The sequence below is a fragment of the Alternaria conjuncta genome (genome assembly GCF_024043145.1).
Source record: "Alternaria conjuncta strain BMP 0040 chromosome Unknown scaffold_29, whole genome shotgun sequence".
Classification (NCBI taxonomy): domain Eukaryota; kingdom Fungi; phylum Ascomycota; class Dothideomycetes; order Pleosporales; family Pleosporaceae; genus Alternaria; species Alternaria conjuncta.
In genome coordinates this window covers 103,459-121,895 of record NW_026250118.1, presented here as the reverse complement: position 1 = coordinate 121,895, position 18,437 = coordinate 103,459, and the positions used below count along the sequence as shown (strand labels likewise).

The following is an 18,437-nucleotide window of genomic DNA, read 5'->3' as shown; positions in this document are numbered from 1 at the left end:
ACGCTATTGGCTGGGCGCTGGCTGAACTGAATCCGCCCCTTCAAGGACGCCGGGGAGTACTTCAAGCAGCAGTACGGCTTGCCTTTGACGGGTTGAAGACCAAACTGAAGCCTACTGCTATTCATCGTACGAGACAAACGGCGCGTGGTTATAAGTCTGTGAACTCTTTCAAAAACACGTCCCTTGCAGAAAACTCGCATGATTAGCAATCTGTGAAATTGTCAAATAGCAAAACCAATTTTCTGGGTGGGGTGATGGGCAGAACCTCATGAAGCATTCATGGAGAGACTATCAGGCGTGAGATCAGCTTTTTAGAGGATTGTTTAGGTTCTCCCGTTTGCCGTTGGCTTTTGATAGTGCTTTTCTCTTCATTCATATATCTGCGGATAATGTCCACCCATGTCGTTGCTCTCTCCCCGAATTGTTGAGGTTGATAACGGCCGCTACGATGTACTGCACAGAGAACTTCAATCCTTCCATTGTGGAACAATTCTGTCTTGACAGAATGGATTACCCTAGCTTGCGAAAACCGCTGTCTAACGCATTATCACAAGCGCGGACCATTGCTATCTCATATATGATGCTAATTTGTGGGGGTGACATGTGCTAACAACGATACTAAAGCGCCATGCAACTTCATTTGTAGTCTTCGCGCTACATCCCCAGGAATTTCCACCACTGCGCTATCAATGAGTTGCGTTGTTAGATCCAGGCGTTGCACCGGCAAGTAGAGAGACCATCGTCGCTACAGTCTGAAAGCACGTGTCCAACACGTAGTATCATGACATCCGATTACCCTCATCTCCCACCTACTTCCCGGAGCTTTTACGCATACTTCCTCTCCTTCCTCAGCGGCGCAACATCCCCGTCCGCCCGTCCAATCGCCAACCTCCCGATCTCACCGCCCTCTTCGACATCTCCAAAACGTATTCGCACGTCCTTCAGCAACCGCGATCGATCAGCTGCGTCAAGATATGTCCCCGTCACCGGTAAAGCTACATAAGGATTATCTCTTGTCGCCAGACTAGAGAAGTTCATGAGCACGTCTGGGCCGTGCGGGAGAAAGGTGCGGAGGTAGAACGGCACCAGACTCGCTACGATGAGCACTGTCGACGAGACGATAAGCGCGATAACCCAGCCGAAGTGCGCTTTGAAGACCTCGACGTTACTGCGTCTTGTTCCTGTACTCGGCCATGCTTTTGCTAGAGTTTCCGCGTTGCCTTGATCAAATGAATCCATGCTATGGAAATCATCTTGATCTTGATCGTACCAAGAGACATTTGCATTTGATCGACGGGTGGATGCGTCAAAATTACCCCTGAGCGAGGCTTTGCCGTTCATTGTCGCCCAATATGCATTGACTACCTGACCGAGACGTGGGACAATAGTCTTATAATCCACCACAACGTCCTGCAGATTTACAATGTTTGTGGGGTTTACGTAATAATCCTGTGACATGTGATACATGCTAAGGAAGCTAGAACCGGCGTCGTCGTCATACCCGTAGAACGCGTCAGTTGAGCCATCTTCAATAGCCATATTCACAAGCGCAGATTCCCAAGGTGTGTTCTGGAATCCTACCAGCGGACCCAGTTGGGTATATGCTGGCGGTGGGTGTGCGAGGCGAGAGCGTCGAATACGAACGACAGCACAGGCATCATACGTAGAGCATGCGATTTCAGCTTCCACGTACGTTGTCTGAATCGTACAATCCCAGATGAGTCCCAGTAATGAGTTGCTGACAATGACGAACGCGAAAGGCTCAACTTCATCGGGAGGGATCTCGGCACGGCTCGTGACATTTTCGTTCCAATACACGTACCCCAGCCACCTTGTGGTGTTGAATGTGAACTGGGCGTCCCAATCGTCGGAATCATCGAGGAATCGATCACATTCCAGATGAAAGTACTTCGCCTGGATCGTGGTGGAGTAGTCGATGAACTCCGGTGAATTCATTCCACTTATGGGAACACCAATGAACGAAGAGTAAGATTCCAGAGTGCTGTTTTCTGTACTGTACCAGCCTCCATCCCCGAGAGGGGATGTGCTTTCGTAATGCTCGATCCGAGGTACCTTGACGTGACCCCAGGTATCGCGTTGAGAGCCTTGTGTAGTAGTCTGACTCATGAGGGCAGCGAGGTAAGAGCTGTCCAAGGTGGGCTTGAACAATTCGTAATCAGGCAGCCACAGCCACGGGCTAGGCACGACGTAGAGAAATTCCGCATTTTCAGGAAAGTCTTTTGGCCCGTAGCTTATCTGTCGAAAAGATGCTTGACCGCCCACAGGAGACAGTATCCATATAGCTATGAGACCGACGCCTACATAGCTGATGGCTCGGAGTTGCAACTGTGAGACCACGGTGCTGGTGAGCGAAGAGCTACTAGCAAGTGTGTCCAAAATGCCGATTCGTTCGCCTTTCCCAAGCCTCCAAAGCAAGATTGCAAACGTCGCTCGCCCAACCACAGAGGCAAAGAGTATAGGATAAATTGTCGGGCCCTAGGTCTGATGAACGAATGAACAATCTAACACGCCCGAACTTGTACGAACCCATATTGAAGCTTGTTTGATCCTCCCAGCTGCATCCTGGTGGCGGCTAGTGGGTTTACCGTTGTACCAGATGACGAATAGAGCAAAGGAAAGGAATGCGAGTGAGAGAACCAGTAGGAGAAGATCAACAAGAATCTTCCAGGTGGCACTACCAAAGGATATCTTGACGGGTCGCGGTGATGTTGGCCAGCCGAGAGGGAGTTCAGATTGCTTCTCGAGCAACGGGGCATTCGATAGCTCATAGTTCAAAGCAGTACTAGGTACTCTCTCGCGTGAGCTGCGGAGACGATCGTTTGAGTTGACGGTATCTAGCTCGCAGTGGTGGGGGAGTTCCAGCTGGAGTGCATCGGTACTGATCCGCGACTCATGACGTATTCGTTCCTCGCTGTCGGCGAAACTGAGTTCGATATCAGGGGTGCTGTACTGGTCCTTGTTCTGCTGTGTGGTCGCCATATCCCAGGAGCAAAAACAACAGGGCGATAGTCAACACTTTGCAACTGCAGAAGGTGCATCATGAAAATTAGTTTGTAAATTCGCGGAACGGACTAGACGGCGTTTATGTACGTGCAGCACAACAGTGTTACATAGCAGCGCCACAGCCGCATCTTTTGGCTGACAAGGCTGTATCGAACCTCGGGATGAGTCCCGTTTGGGTGGCATTTTGCGCAGCAAAAGCAATTAGCAACAGCTAGCCGACTTACTTGCAATCTGCGTCGTCTCCAATCAGGATATCAGATGCCCGGAGTAAGTGGAGTGTGTAAACATTTCCAGCGTAGCAACAGTAGCGTTCGATGTAGCCGCCTGTCACAGCCCACCGCCCCACACGATCACGGCTCAGAGATTGCGAGTCAGCCGCCCAAGGCTCGCTACGCAGTACCTGGAAGACTGACTGGGAGGCTTATAAGCTGTGTCTATCCGTGAGACGTTGACATGCGGCTGCGACAGGTCCGTTCGGTTATGAATTGCGCAATTGTATTTGCGACTTGTTGTGGAGTAGGATTCGAGGGTGCATAGTGGCGCTGATGCGGGCCCTGTGCAGGCGCCCGGGTGGCAGCCTGATAATCAGGCCTCCAGACTCCCCGTGCCGCAGCGCCATACAGTGATGCCCTCAGTGACATTTTCAACCGCAGCCTTGCTTAGGATTATGGGCACTATAACGCCAAATCAGCCAATTAGCTAGACTTGCTGAGTAAGGTAGATACAGCTAGTCAGCATCTGCTACTTGACGGTTGAAAACATACTGGGGACACGATAGGTAGTACACGGATTGCGCGACTCAATGCAGACCTCAATATAGATCATAGTCGATGGAGCGACTTAAAAGCCGTCAATAATGTATCAAAATCCCAGAGTTGATGCCAATCTAGCAAAGCGTGAACAGAAGATGTGTTGGAGGTCTTGTCAGGCGCCTCCTCAGCGTACGCGATCACGTGATGCTTGGCAAATGCAATTGCCGAACCCCCGACAATCTAGATCCTTCCATTTTCGCTTCCGCAGCAGCTAAATCGCCGAGCGATGCAAGGCGTCCCGGCGGAAACCTTCATTGTTATACCATCACGACATAATGCTACTGGATTCACGACGACGGACTGCAGACTGCGCTCTCACATCATGTCGCAAAAACATGGTGATCGGTATTGCTCGTAACGTGAAACCTCCTGCCTGGCAAGAGATGGCAGGCTGGTCATGGGCGCGCGATAGGCTCTGTCTGGCCCAATAACGCCACAAGTGCTGTCCACGATATGCAGCCCCCGCGCCTTTCGAAAGGCTTGTACGCGAACTCAGCTGTCTTCAGCTGAGACTTTAGCTCTCCTAGCAGATACATTGTTGACATGTTAGGGTTGACAATGCCTCCATCCTGGCCTTCTTCAACCTCGCTTCCGAATCACTCACGCAATCTTATATCCTGACTGCAGCAACTGGCGGCTAAATTTGGACAACGGATATGTAATATGGCGATCGGATGGCAGCCCCGACTTACGGCGCTACTCTTGTTGTACGGCCTGTGCTGGCTTTGACAAACTCTGATCGCTGACACACGTTATCAGACTACTCTTCCAGGTCATCAACATTGCGAGCGACATAGTGTTCTTCAGGACGAAGATAAACCTATCGCCAACGAATCTCGAAAATGAGCCACTTGAGCAAAACCCTGGGCCACCTCTTGACGCATCATTGATCAGCAAAGCGAAAAGACTTCTTATGAAGGCTGACATAAGTCGAGTTCTCATCCCGCTCCTCTTTACTACACTGAGTGTGGTAATAGTATCTGTGCTTTTCTCTGGCGCAAGCGACACATATCGCGCCACAGAGAATGCATGTAGCACGAAGCCGGATGCCGACATCAGTGGCGTCGGCGTACGCGCCTCTATCTGGGGACAAATTGCAATGCTGATCTTGATCAGTAGCTCGGGTCACCTGCATAAGAAAGAGACAGCAATCAAAGAAGTTGCAGGCGGCCTGATTCTCACACATGTTTCTCTCGCCATCGCCATTATTGTACAGATGTACAAAAAGACATTGACATCCGTCGATGCGGCGATCGGCGCAGTCATCTTGGACGCCCAAAACATCGCTCTACTCATCCCTGTCACTGCCAAACAGACCCTCGCAGCTCGATGGCAGGTGCTCATACTTATACCAGCCCAGATCCTCGGTCTAGTATTCCTGCCAGTGCTGGTGGTCAAGTTCACCAAGGGAGGCTTCGCATCGCAAGACTGCAAGTGTCTTACTATCTTCTGGTGGTCCCGGTTAAGCGATTGTAACGCCTTCTCCGGTAACGAGCTTTCTCTCTTCTGGATCTATTACACGCTTCGTTGGATGATGTGGATCCACTCGTCCTTCCATTCTTTGTACAACGCCGAGTGGTTCCACAGATCTGAGAAAGAAGGGCGCATTCCAATCTTGAACCGCGATGGTACAAAGCCAAAGACGTATTGGGAAAAGGCTATAGCTCTAGCGCGTGAACTGCGGGATTCAAATCGACAAGTAACAAAGGCTACTCTACAGGCTGGCCTGCTGTATAGACAATACTCTGCGACGATATCAGTATCGTATACGGCATACGCTCTATACTCGCTCACGTCTATGGTAGTTGCCGAAGTTACCATTGGAGAGTACAACCTCCAACCAAGCTCCAACGCCAACTCGATCGGTCAGATAATTGCCGTCGTGGTCTCGCTCGCTACTCTCCTTCGAGTCGTTTGGAGCTTCCAGAGCCTCTATAATGACGCCGAGAATAGTTCATTCCCGGACTTCATCTTCTCATTGCTTTCGCGGTCCCCGTCGAGTTGCTGCTTCGGCTCAAATGTAGAAGAGGCGAGCGAAGATCCAGCTCCGATCTTGTCGAGACCAGATGAAGAACAGCCTGGGAGGATATCAGATACCGATAGTGGACATGGTGGCTCAGGAGGATCGCTACCTCCGCAAACCCCCGCACGATCTTCACAATCATCCCATGGAGCGGTTGGCCTAGCTGATCAACATCTTGGGCCCAATCCTAGATCACCTCACCCAAGTAACAGCAGAAATTCCTCCGATAGCACCAACTTGCCAAAGACGCAGCCACATCGGCCTTTGGGACAGAGCGGTCGAGCACAGCGACTTCCACCGAATCGTGCAGTGCCACAGCGAAAACGAACCGACTCTTACGGGCCAGCATACCGATTCGAGTTCCACCAGCCATTCCATCTAGATGCTGTCAAACTGCTCTTTCTGCCTACAGTCACCCAATATCTGCAGGCTCGAAAAGAGTCAAAGGCTACAGTTCCGATCAGCGAGACTATGATTCCGCCGCTAATAACGCCTCCGACACTTGATCAGCCAAGTGCCTGCATACCACCTGAACAGCTACAACAGGACACCGGTAAGGAGGAAGCTTCTCCGCCGCGTCTGGTCGTAGAAGCTTCGACTTCCGCCGATGACGAACACCCCGTCATTACTAGCGCCAAGCCCCCAGTTTCGTTGCACGGCAACAAAATGTCAGAGACGGGCGGCTTCGATTCGACTGATCAGCCACAAAAAGGCCAGGTACTCGCAGAATTACATCCACAATCTGCTATACGACGTGATATGACCCCAGCACCGATCTCAACCCTCCCTGGACCACAGGAATATGAGACAGCCGCTGCTCAAAAGTCCGAAGAGCAACAACCTGCATCCCTGGGATTCCCAATACAGATGCCAGAGGAAGGACGCAAAGGTACACAGTCCGGTGTGCCGCAAGGTGACGTTTCTGAACACACAGAGGAGAATAATCCGGCGCCAGAGTCGCTCTTTGGTCAGGGGCGAGACTTTTTTACCAATCCAGTTCTTCCGACTTTGAATCCCACCAATACAAGCCCGGGGTCAAAGATAGAGCTCCCTGGTATCGCAGACCAGTCAGAAGGAGGCGAAGGACCACAAGAACCGGAGGCTCAGTCTCAGGAGGGTCGCGTATCAATCAGAAGTGTTGATCACATCGACACAGGGCCTGACATGGACGACCCACGGAGGACAGACCAGTCTGCAGATTCCATATACCACAAGAGATTGCAGCTTGAGTCTCCAAAATCTTCGCTCAACGAGGTGGACGAAACTCTGCCAGAAAGGCCGATACCGAGCCGGGCGTCTCATCAATGGAATCGCGTTCTGATGGATTTAGGCATCATCCACCGCAGACAATTACCACATGGCTTGCTCGAGCGCTGGGTTGCTCGAAAGTGGCGCCGCGTAACACAGGAAGCGAGAAGAAGAAAGAAGATTCCTTATGAGCCTGACGTGCGATCCGGATGTCCCGGCATTTCGAGATTATGTAAAAAGGGACCAACTATCTGGGAAGATTATCCCCCATTTAGGACACACTTCAAGACCCATTTAAAAGATCCCTTTTACAAAAGCCGTAACATTATGGCGTGCATATCATGTTTAAGGTCTAATAGATCCACATTTGCCGATCCGGCTTTTTGGGATGTTGAGTCTGATACATCCACATATGCCAAGCTGGTTTTTATGGATGTTGAAGATCTCGTATGGCACATCTGGGACAAACACATGCACAAGGCGGAACGCGACCCATCATCGCCACCGCTAGCGAAAGCAGAGCAGGGCAAAGGGAAATCAGCGGAGGCTTTACAACTCGAAGCTAAACAGCCCATTGATGCTGAAATGGGTGAAGCGGGTGGATTGGAAACCACTATCGACCGCAATGTCTTCTAGCTCCATTCATTATCCTCCAATCTTTCGACTTTACGAGGGAATCTTACCGCGTCTGCTTCAACCCTGTTTCTCGTTATCAGTACTTGCCGTAGCAACCTACAATTCTTGCGCTTGCCTTTCACGCGCACGCAAAAGCTCTGAATACACGGTCTCACGTACATGCGATGTATTCAAACATCTATAAATCCTGACATTCATGTCGTTGCTGTTATCGCACCCCCAAAATAAAAGCCAACACAGCTATCAATACAGCAACGTACACACCCCAAGTTCTCCTCACTACCATACCGCGTGTTTAACAACATACTTATCTTTCCGCACAACCAGCGCTAGCCCAACAATCACCGTAAGCCGCAGAACACCTAATCCCAAACCCGGTTTCGAAGAAAGGGGTATCGCGGAGGATTAGAATCTGCTTGCTCGCATAGTGGAAGTGATCAAGACGATGCATGTCTTTAATTTTCTGCTTGTTAGAAGCATGAATAAAACATAGGTCTAGCGTAGAATGTGGAACTATCACTGACCAAGATTCTCACCTCCATCCGTCATAGAATAGTATCTGCACCGTACAGATACGCACGCGTCGCTGTCTCGCACTACAACAACACCACCAACTCGATCCAGCATGCGTCAGACCCGGACGCATAGCAACGACTGTGCGTGAATCAAGTAAAGTCGGCAGGCCGAAAGACGAAAGACGCCACCACAACACAGAGAAAGAGGTAAACACCTCGCACATCTTCAGATTAAAACTTTATTGCGCAAGGAACAACTCCCGCTTTAAAAAGTTTCCTTCAAACGAAAGCCAGGCTTAGCTACAAACCCCCAATCCCATCACCATCACCATCACCATTACCATCCCTTAGGTAAACAGCCTGCGGTGAAGGATTTTAATCGTACAAAAAATCCAAAATCCAAAATCCAAGTCTGAGGAGTAGCTGGAGGATCATAGGTACTCCCCCCTCTCCAGCCTATCCCTCTCCAGCCTATCCCTCTCCGCCCTATCCCTCTCAACCAACTCATGAAACAACCCCCCAAACATTTGCATCCTCAACCTCTTCAACCTCCTAGCCTTGTCCTTCTTCGACGCACGCTCAGCATACTAGCGCTTCCTCTTCTTCTTCCCCTCATCCTCACTCGCATCAGCCGCAGCCTCCTTATCCTTCTTCGCTGCCTTCTTATCCAGCTCATCCCAGCTCTCACCCTCACTAAACTCATCTTCACTGCCCTCATCTGACATCTCCTCGGAAGCGTTCTCATCAAAGTCCGATTCGTCGGAGGACTCATCCGAGATAGCCAACTCGGACTCACTAACTTCAAACGCCGACTCCTCTTCCTCCTCGCCATCGCCCTCGTCGTCGGTTTCGTTGGAGAGAAAACTCCATCCGCCATCCGCGAAGAACTGGTGGGGGTCCGACGTAACGGTTTTCATGATGGTGGCCCAGTTGAGGTTGAGGGGACCCTCTGTGAACGGGATATCGACGGAGTCGAGCCAGTCTTTGACGGGGTCGAGGGACTCGACGGGGATGGTGTTGATATGCACGGGGGGCCGGTTGTAGTCCTTAAACACAACGACCATGTCGAAGTTCCTCAAACCAAACTGCACACGTTCCAGGTGTACGATTTCGATCTCGGAGAGTGTGAGGCAGGTGAAGGGGGGTTCGGTGAGTTGAACCAAGCAGTCGGTAGTGGGTTGAACGAGGACGGAGGAGCGGGATGGGACACCGTTGAAACCCAACTCGCGGTACGGGATATCGACGCTGACGTTCTCGTTGCGGGCGGCGTCGGCGATCTTCTCGGCGAAGTTTTTGAATTCCTTGTCGAGGGCTGCGCGGCGGCGGCGCTCTTCTTGTTCTTGCTCGAATTCTTCTTCGTCGCCGAACTTGTGGCGCCGCTTGCGGTTGCCTGTTTCGTCGAATTGCATTTCTGTGGCTTCGCGGACGAACTGGACATCCTTGGTCTTCTTTTTGCCCAACATTATTGGGTTCTTGAGGTGGACGTGGATGATGACGATGAGCTCGTGTTGTGAGGGTTGGAAGAAGAGGTGCTTCATGTTGCTGAAGAGGACGTCGATCTTGGCTGTGCCGTTGCCGTGGACGTATCGCAGACCGTTCTGGTGAATCTCGACACTTCCGGGAATGCGCTTACCGTCGAGCGCGGGGCGGATGAAGATGAGGTCGAGCATGTGTGGCTTGCGGGTCTTGAGGGGGATGAGCTTGTCTTGCTCAACGACGTCTTCCATCTGCTTCTTCTCAGTCTCTCGCCGCACAACGTCCTTCTTCAGCTCTGTGATGTCCTTGGTGATCTGGTCGATGCGGTCGACGTCGTGCGACTTGAAGGTCAAACTACGGATGAAGTGTGCGTTGGGGTCTTCAAACGGCTGGTCGTCCTTCCGGCCAACACCTTGACCTGGTGAGAGGAAGTTGATACGGAGAGATGTGAAGTCCGCTTCGGGGGTGTGCGATGCGTTCTTGATGGTGTGAATGTGGAAGGGTACGGGTCGGCCCATGATCGGGAGAAGAACAGTGAGGTTCTTCTTGTCGACTACAATCTCCAAGTTGGCGACGGAGCTGGGGAACTGGTTGTCGCGCTTGTAAGATTCGAATTTCTTAAACTTCTTCTCTTCTGTGCCGTTCAGAGACTTTGCGCCCTCGCTGTACTCGGCAAGACCCTGCTCTTGCTTCTTGGCGTGCAGCTCTCTTTGATGCTGTCGCCGTTGCTCCTCCTTCTCGGCATCTTGGTTTGTTGTTCGCTCGTGGCGTGTGCGGGTCTTGGTGATGTTCGTCTGTGCGATCGCCGGGCGCTCCTTCTTCACCTTGGGCTTAGCCTCCTCCTCTTCGTCGTCGAAGAAGAACGAGACAGCGTCCAGATCTGAGGTGGTGTCCTTGGTGAAGACTGCACAGTCGCCAGCGCTGACACGGACGGTGTCGACCAAGACGAGCGAGTAGTTCTTGCTCTTCTTGTCCTGCGGCTTGCTGTTTTCGAGGTCTGACAAACCAGTCTGAACTACCAAGGTCATGCCGTCTTTCAGGACACGGGTGTTCTTGCCGCTCAGGAGCAGCGAAGAGTCCTTGTTCTCGGTACCGATACCGTAACCGAGGTTCTTGGGGAAGTTCTTCTCCCACTCTGGCTTCTTCGACTTGAGATGCGCGAGCGCCTTGTTGTACACGTCCTTGGCCACAACGCCGTCCTTGATCGACTTGATGACCAGGTCGTGAATCGCCAAGAGCAGCTTGTAGGCCGTCTCCTGCTCCTTGTTGGGACCAACCATGAATGTGCGACCGATCATGGCGCCGTATGTCTGGTAGCGCAGACCGAGGACGGAGATGATGACGCCCGCGTGCAGGTTGTTCTCGTCGGGTTCGGCCGCGAACTTGAGGTCGTACGAGCCGCCACTCTGGATGGTAGGCTGGAGGCACCAGTCCAGCTGCATCGAGTCGAATGTCTTGGACAGCTTCTGCTTCTCAAAGAACTTGGCGTCGTCGATCTTGTTGGAGACTTTGTCGGCGAGGGCGCGGTGGGAGATCTTCTTCTCGGAATCGAGGATGTCGGACATTTCTTCGACGAAGTAGTTGGACATAAGGGCGCTCGAGGCGCGGGCGGCGTCGCGGATGGTTCGCTAAGAGGTCAGTAATGCCAGTGCGGAGTTGCGAGTTCAGACTTACCAGCTCCTTCTCGTCCTTGACGGACAAGGCGGCGTTGGACATGATGGAGGCCAGATCGACCTGGTCCTCGTCCTTGAAGCCAGCCTCGTCAAAGGCAGCCTTCCACTCGTTCGCAAAGGCGTTGTTGGCGTTGTCCTTCTTCAGCACCGCCACCTTCTTGCCCGCCTTCTTCATCGTCTCGAGACATGTCTGGAACTGCTTCTTGTTCTCCTCGGCGTCCTTGCCGCGGACGAGAATCTCAACCGGCACCTTGCCACCTTTGAGCGGTTCGAGGTAGGAAGCTGTCCTCATTAGTGAATGTGCTTAGACTCAAGCAGTGGCCGCAGACTCACCCTTCTTCTTGGTGGTGACAATCTGGAGGAGGTCGGGGGTCAGGATGAAGAGCGTCGCGGGAAACTCGTAGCCTAGCAGCCATAGCTGGGTCTCATCAGCTCACTGTCCATTCATCACATGTCGATATGCTCAATCTTACCTGGAAGGCTGCGGGCTTCAAATAGATGCCCGGCTCGCTCGCCTTGCCCACAAGAGTCGCGATAGAGCTTGCGCCCTGGAAAACTGCGTCGCCGGAGCGCTTGTCGGCCTTCCACTTGGTGACGAGGGCGTTGAGGCGCTCGTGGAATAGCGCCTTGTCGATGACAATGTCGTTCTCCGCCATGGTTGAGGATGCGCTGAAGATATCCTCCAGGCGGTTTGGCGTAGCTGCGAGGGAGAAGGTGGGAGAGAGAAGGCAGCGATGAGAAAGTCGCGAAAGGATGATGCGACGCGAGGTACGCGCTGGGGGGCCGTGCGCCTCTCAACTCCACAATCATACTAGCGCCAACTTCACCTAGCAAAGTTCCCTACAGCTGGCCTGGGCATTGATAAACCCCACATCTTCCTAGGCAACACTTTTCAACGTCACGTTTTCTTCTTGTAAATACTTTGATCATCTTTTGTTGTTGTAGACTCCAACATTCTGATCACGCCAAAGTCATTCCCATCTTGTGACCCTCCCACGCGGCTGCCTCATCCTCCTCAAAACCATCAAAACCCCTCTCATGCATCCGCAAAACACACCCACCACCAACACTATGCGATGACGACCGGCTCCAGTCCTCGCGCTGGAGTCTCTCTCCGAAGCGATGCCTCCAATGACACCACGACAACTACGCCCGATGCCCCGCAAGCCCCCAACAAGGCACCAGCGACGGGTGTGCAGGCCGCTGGTATGCGAGCCGTGGCTGCGAGGATGGTCGCTTTCTACTTCCGAGCACCCGTGAAAGCTTTCTTCAGGGGGAGAATAGACTATATGAGCTATGCGAGGGCGATAAATCCACATATTGTTGCGGATGCGAAGTGGTCGTGGAGGATGACTACGCCGGCCGTATTGGCGCATGCTATACGGACTGAGGGATGGGGGTTTATCCCGAAGCAGGTGCTGCCACCGCTGATGGCAAATACTTGGTGGGTGACCCCTCTCCTACCAGCACACCTATACTAACACCCCCCAGTATCGGCGCCGTCCTCTACACAGCCTACCTGCACTCCCTCTCCGCCCTCCACGAACCCTCGTCCTACCAGACCAAACGCGTCTACCCGCCCCCTCCCCCCTCCATAACCTTCACCGCAGGCTTTATCGGCGGCTCATGCCAATCCGTCATCGCGGCCCCCTTCGACGCCCTGCAAACCCGTTTCCGCACCGCCGACATCCTCGAAGGCCGCCACAAGACAATGTGGCACTACGCCGGACACAAACTTCGCTCCATCGGCGTCCAAGGCATCTTCGCGGGGTGGTCTCTCTCCTTCATGAAAGACGCATTCGGCGCCGCCGTCTTCTTCGGCACCTTCGAAACAGTGAAGAGCCAAGCTTACCTCGAATTCGTGAGCCGCTACTACGGAAGTCGAACGCGCGACACTCTCCTCGAGAAATCCATCCCCTACCTCCAAGAAGACCACGACGACCGCCCCGTTATCCGCCCGCATTACATGCTCGAACCCATGTTCCTCCTCCTCGCCGGCGTCTCCGCATCCATCACCTCCCAACTCATCCAGCACCCCTTGACCGAAATCCAGGACGTACACTACCGACGCCTCGAAGCCCTGGACTTCCAGGCCCACCAAGACAACAAGCCAAGTCATATCGTCCGACGCTACTACCACGCCTATGAAGAAACGTTTGCTCAGTGCAAGGTTCTAGCCAAGAGGGTCGGCGGCTGGAGGAAATATCTTTACAGAGACTTCTTTATGAGCACGATCAAGCAGGTGCCGAGTACGGCGGCGGGGCTTATTGTGTTTGAGATTGTGAGGCGGAAGTATAGTTTTGAGAATGAGGAGGTTATGATTATGCATGAGGATGCGAGGATTTTGCTTACTTGAAGAGGTGGGTAGTGTACGGTGGGGGAAGCAAGAGACAGAGTCAACAGCTCGTGTCAATCGGAGCTCAGATGCTTGGGTGGGGTGTACGCGATATGGTGGTCGTACCTCCTATGTGGGACAAGACGAGTGACCTCAGATCATCTTAGAGGAAACTTGCCTTGTCTTACATAGGAGATTCCACCACCATATCGCGTACATGTCATCTAAACTTCCAGGTGGGTACCTAGCAAAACGGTTCGAGGAGGGAGCGAAAGATGTAATCTCCACCACCGCCCTTCCGCCTCCCCGCCGCCTCCCCCTTCCACCCTGGTGGAGGAGGTGTCGTTTCTCCCTCCCTTCTTCCATCCCTCCCTCTTTTGTCTTGGTAGATTCTACGCCAGACTATCATTCCTTCGCCCAACGCTCATCCTCAGCTTGAGCATATACGCCCGTTCGTTCAATACGTTCTCGGATATAAGGGGGGGTTTTGAAGTGAATTATCTACTTCAAAACCTCCCGTTACTTCTGAGGGAGTATGGGACTACTGGTAACTGGTGGATTCACTTGGGCTGGGTAGGAGAGTCGGGGTACGAGATTGGAGTGAGAGGACAGATGACAGAGGTAACAGAAGCAACCGTTGCCGTCGCTTCCAACACTGCTGCTTAGCTTGAGTAGTAGATCCGGTCGTTTGTTCCATACGTTCTCAGAAGTGACGGGGAGTGTTCTAAGTGAATGATCCACTTGAACACTTCCTGTCACTTCTGAGTGAGTATGGGGGAACTGGCGGATTTACTCGGGCTGAGGGGTAGAGTTAGGGGGAGAGCTTGTTGGCGAGACTAACAATCGGCGTCGTTTTCAACACTGCTACTTAGCATGAGTAGATACAGTCGTTTTTTGCTTTTGTTCCGAGAATGTGAGCAACAAACGACTGCATCTATTAGGGCTGATTAGGAGCGTTGGTGTAAGGGCTGGCTGATAGGAAAGGGAAGGATAGGGCAATTTCGCTTGAGAGGGGAGGGGTGTTGTTCGGAGTCGAGGGCAGTTTGCATATGATACCCAGTTATAGATTAATCACAGTCATAGACTTTGCATATACGTATATGATAACACAACTTGTATCGCATCAAAAGACTATCGCCATGAAGTGGCATCTTACGGACTAGATATCGGCACTCCAGCCTGTTTAGCCTCGCACAAATCATAAGTTCCAACCCAACGCTCCCGACTCACCCACCTAGTCTCACCCACCCAGCCTAGCCAACCGTTCAACTCTCTCCCTCTCCCTCTCCGCTTTCTCCCATGTCCTCTGCGCTTCCTCGGCTCGTTCTACTAACCTCCTTCCTATACCCAGCATCTCTAAACTGAGGATGTACCACACGAACTTCCGGCCGAGATGCCATTCCCCGTGGAGGAATTGGAGGTGGTTTAGAAAATATCTGGATAGCGGTGGGATAGGTCAGCATTTGGTGAAAGGATGGGAGGAAGGGGGGTATGAAGGGAGATCGAAGGAGGGAGGGATGGCGAAGAAGGAGGACGGAGAGGCCAGGAACGCATGAACTTACTGCCAAAAAATCCCCCCAATAACCATCCAACACACAACCCCCAACTTCACGTTCTGCCTGTCACTCAGGATGTTCCACGCTTTACTCTTCAGTAGGTGTTCGCTAGCTCCTGATGTCTCATTGCGAGGGGGAAGAGTGCGCCAACACCCCACCCCCACAGTCACCGGCACCGCCGTCGTAACCCCATTCTCCGCCGTTAACGTCGATGTGGAAATCTGTGGACAGTCTGGGTCCCAGATTATGGGTTGTGTTGGCATGGGCGCTACTCCCGTTGGAATAGGAGGGGATGCAGCAAGTGGTGTGGGAAGCGGTGCGGCGTTTGGGCTGGTGGAGGGGAAGGCGAAGGATACGCCTGATGCGAGGGAGGGGATTGTTGTTTTGGATTTGTGGGAGGATTTGGATTTAGATTTGGAAGTCGTGGTAGATTCCTCGTCGGCATCGCCATCTGCTTCAGACGTCGCGTGTTTAGTGGACTTGGGCTTGTGAGATGTGCTTGTGATGGTGTCATCAGCGGAAGTATCGACTTGGGACTCTTCGTCGTTGTTCTCAGCAGGTCCTTCGTCGTCAGCAGGCGGGGTGTCATCGGTTGCTTTGGAAGTGGACGTAGCTTCCTCGTCATCGTCTGCATGTTTTGTCTTTGAAGACGTTGCCTTTTGCTTGACATCTTTGGATGAAGTGAAAGTTGGTGTAGCTTCGTCGTCATCTTCTACCGGTTTCATCTTGGTGGATGTCGACTTTTCTTCGACGTCTTCAACCACTGTTGCAGTGGGTTTGGTGTCATCACCCGTACCTGTAGGTTTCTTCTTGGTGGATGTGACCTTCTCCTCGCCATCCGTAGATGTGTCGGGGGTAGGCGCACTGTCATCTTCCTCGTCTACCGCAGTCTTGGTATGTGACGCCTTGCTCTTCGTAGACGTAGGCGTCTCGTCATCTCCAGCCGCCCCTTCACCAATGTCGCCTTCTTCGTCAGGTACCGTCTCCTCATCAGCCGGTAGCTCTTCCTCCTCTTCCTCGCCCCCATCCTTCGCATTGGTTCCTTCATCATCCTCATCTTTATCCTCCTGCTTATGCGCAAACTTCGTAGCAATAGCCGTCTCCTCTTCCACTCCATCAGTACCGGAACTAACCCTCGTAGGCCCATCATCTTCTACATCGATATTGAAAAACCCCTCGTCTTCCTGCTCAGGCTCTTGACCAGGCCCACTGAAGCTTCTCGAATGAATGACTTTGGTAGTAGTCGTGGGGTACCACATGCGCCAGAGTAGTGAAGGTGGTTTCAGTCTACCGATCGCCGCGTTACTCGACGCCGTAGTAGAAGCTATAGCAGTAGAGACTGCACCCTTCCAGCTATAGTCGGAGGTATATGTCATGCTGTTATCTGTCGAGTGACGATTAGTTTCAGCTCCGAAACCTATCAAGGCCGGCGTTGGCGCTATGAGTATTCCACGTCGCAAAGCCCCGTTCGCAGAGTCGGTGGTCTTTATCGAAGCCTGATCAGTACTACCTGCAACTGAGACTAGATCTGGAGCAGTCTCCACAAAGCTCTTTATGTACGAGTAAAACGAGTTTATGCTTGGTTCAGTAAAAGGTTCGTCTGTAGTTGTGCTAACAGGAACAGCGGCGGGTGTGGCCTTGGGCGTGGTGGATGTGTCTAGGTCAGCAGGGTTTGCAGGGTCTACAGCTGGACCCCGATACTCCTGGACCGATGTTGCAGATTCGGGGATTTCCTCAGTCTCAGTAGCCTCGGAAATCTTTGACTTTACCTTGGTCGAAGGTGAGCCGCTATCTTCGGCCTCAGAAGGGTCAGCGTTTGCAGCTTTTGATACCGTTGGTGTGCCTGAAGCTTCGATCGTCTTCGACAAATCTTCGTCGGCTCCGCTTGCTGTAGATTTGGTCATGTGCTTGCTGGACACGTCGGTTGCCGATTCCGAAGTATCCAAGTCACTTTCCGAAGCCGTTACAGACGTGGACTTGTGCTTTGAAGAATTTGTTGCCTCGGATCCACTGCTGCTGTCGTCCGCTTTTGATGTCTTAGACACGGTCATATCTGTACCTTCATCATTGGTAGCAGACCCTGACTCGGAGGCCGTTGCATCCGCAGGTACATATTTTGTGGACTTCGAAGTCTCTATCTCATGAGTAATATCAAAGGTGTTCAAAGATGTGGTCTTGCCGGTCGAGGTCGCGGATGTTGCTGAAGCCGAGTCATCAGTGTCAGTCTCAGAAGCGGTGACCACCGTAGACGCGTGCTTAGATGACTTCGACACACTCTCCGACGTTGTCTCGCTGGGTGTGACCTTCGACGTCGTGCCTTCCGATGCTGAGGCTGTTGCTGTTGCGCTCCCAGGAACTTTGCCGCTCATTGGACTGTCGACACCCTCCGCGTTCTTGAAATGGAGGCAGAAGCTATCAGCCGCTTCTTGGTGCACAGGTATAGCCACGACCTTTGTGGAATTCCGAACAGCCACTTGTAATTCTCCTTTTGGCCCGCCCTCCGAGTCCAGCTCTACCTCGCTTTTGCAGAACGCAGAGGCTGTGCTGTTGGACATGAAGACTGAAATGTAGCCTTCAGATGCGAGATCGATCTTGATGTGGTATAGGTCGGTGTTTCTCTTATTGACGATGGTCGATCCGGGATGAAGAGTCTCGTCGCGTTTGGTGTCGTCGTCGAAATGTACGAATCCGACTTGCCTCGCGTTAAAACTCACAGGTACGCCAGTAACAGGTAGTTGGGTAATCGTAGGCGCCTGTCCACTTGCTCCCCTCGGCCAAAGGAATGCTGTTGCCATGGACGACGCGGTGTCCCCGTTCATAGCCTCGAAGTCCTCGTCAGAGATAGATGCAGAGGCGTCAGACACCAAGCTTCCGCTCCTAACATTGTGGTTCTTGAAGCTTGTAGACAGTCTCCGCACTTCCGTGTGGTAGATCGTCTTGGTTATGGTAGGTGTCGCACGATCACTGCGTTTGATAGGAGCTGCTAGAGCGAAATCGAAAGCAAGAGCATGGGTGCTCAGCGACAAGGTCAGTATGCTGACAAGGAGTTTCATATTGATGCCGCGCTGCGGTAGTATGCAGAAAGAACAGAAAAAGAGGAAACACATATGAAATTAGTGCACCAAGTTCGGTAGTGATG

General features: G+C 52.4%; 5 protein-coding genes across 5 annotated transcripts; 2 read left to right on the top strand and 3 right to left on the bottom strand.

Moving 5' to 3' along the window:
• Positions 1 to 825: 825 nt before the first annotated feature.
• J4E85_011038 (uncharacterized protein) lies at positions 826 to 2,127 on the bottom strand (the record flags this gene model as incomplete). Its single annotated transcript, XM_051475241.1, has 1 exon — positions 826 to 2,127. One exon carries the CDS (start codon positions 2,125 to 2,127, stop codon positions 826 to 828), a length of 1,302 nt encoding a protein of 433 aa, XP_051320945.1.
• A 2,372-nt stretch (positions 2,128 to 4,499) lies between these two features.
• On the top strand, positions 4,500 to 7,743 carry J4E85_011037 (uncharacterized protein; the record flags this gene model as incomplete). The annotated part of the gene is made up of 2 exons (XM_051475240.1): positions 4,500 to 4,543; positions 4,596 to 7,743. The coding sequence occupies 2 exons, from the start codon at positions 4,500 to 4,502 to the stop codon at positions 7,741 to 7,743; spliced, it is 3,192 nt and encodes a 1,063-aa protein (XP_051320944.1).
• Positions 7,744 to 8,845: 1,102 nt separating this feature from the next.
• J4E85_011036 (uncharacterized protein) lies at positions 8,846 to 12,063 on the bottom strand (the record flags this gene model as incomplete). The annotated part of the gene is made up of 4 exons (XM_051475239.1): positions 8,846 to 11,362; positions 11,409 to 11,689; positions 11,741 to 11,825; positions 11,881 to 12,063. 4 exons carry the CDS (start codon positions 12,061 to 12,063, stop codon positions 8,846 to 8,848), a joined length of 3,066 nt encoding a protein of 1,021 aa, XP_051320943.1.
• A 420-nt stretch (positions 12,064 to 12,483) lies between these two features.
• Positions 12,484 to 13,763, top strand: J4E85_011035 (uncharacterized protein; the record flags this gene model as incomplete). Its single annotated transcript, XM_051475238.1, has 2 exons — positions 12,484 to 12,851; positions 12,899 to 13,763. The coding sequence occupies 2 exons, from the start codon at positions 12,484 to 12,486 to the stop codon at positions 13,761 to 13,763; spliced, it is 1,233 nt and encodes a 410-aa protein (XP_051320942.1).
• Positions 13,764 to 14,982: 1,219 nt separating this feature from the next.
• On the bottom strand, positions 14,983 to 18,351 carry J4E85_011034 (uncharacterized protein; the record flags this gene model as incomplete). Its single annotated transcript, XM_051475237.1, has 2 exons — positions 14,983 to 15,178; positions 15,350 to 18,351. The coding sequence occupies 2 exons, from the start codon at positions 18,349 to 18,351 to the stop codon at positions 14,983 to 14,985; spliced, it is 3,198 nt and encodes a 1,065-aa protein (XP_051320941.1).
• Between the last annotated feature and the right edge of the window lie 86 nt (positions 18,352 to 18,437).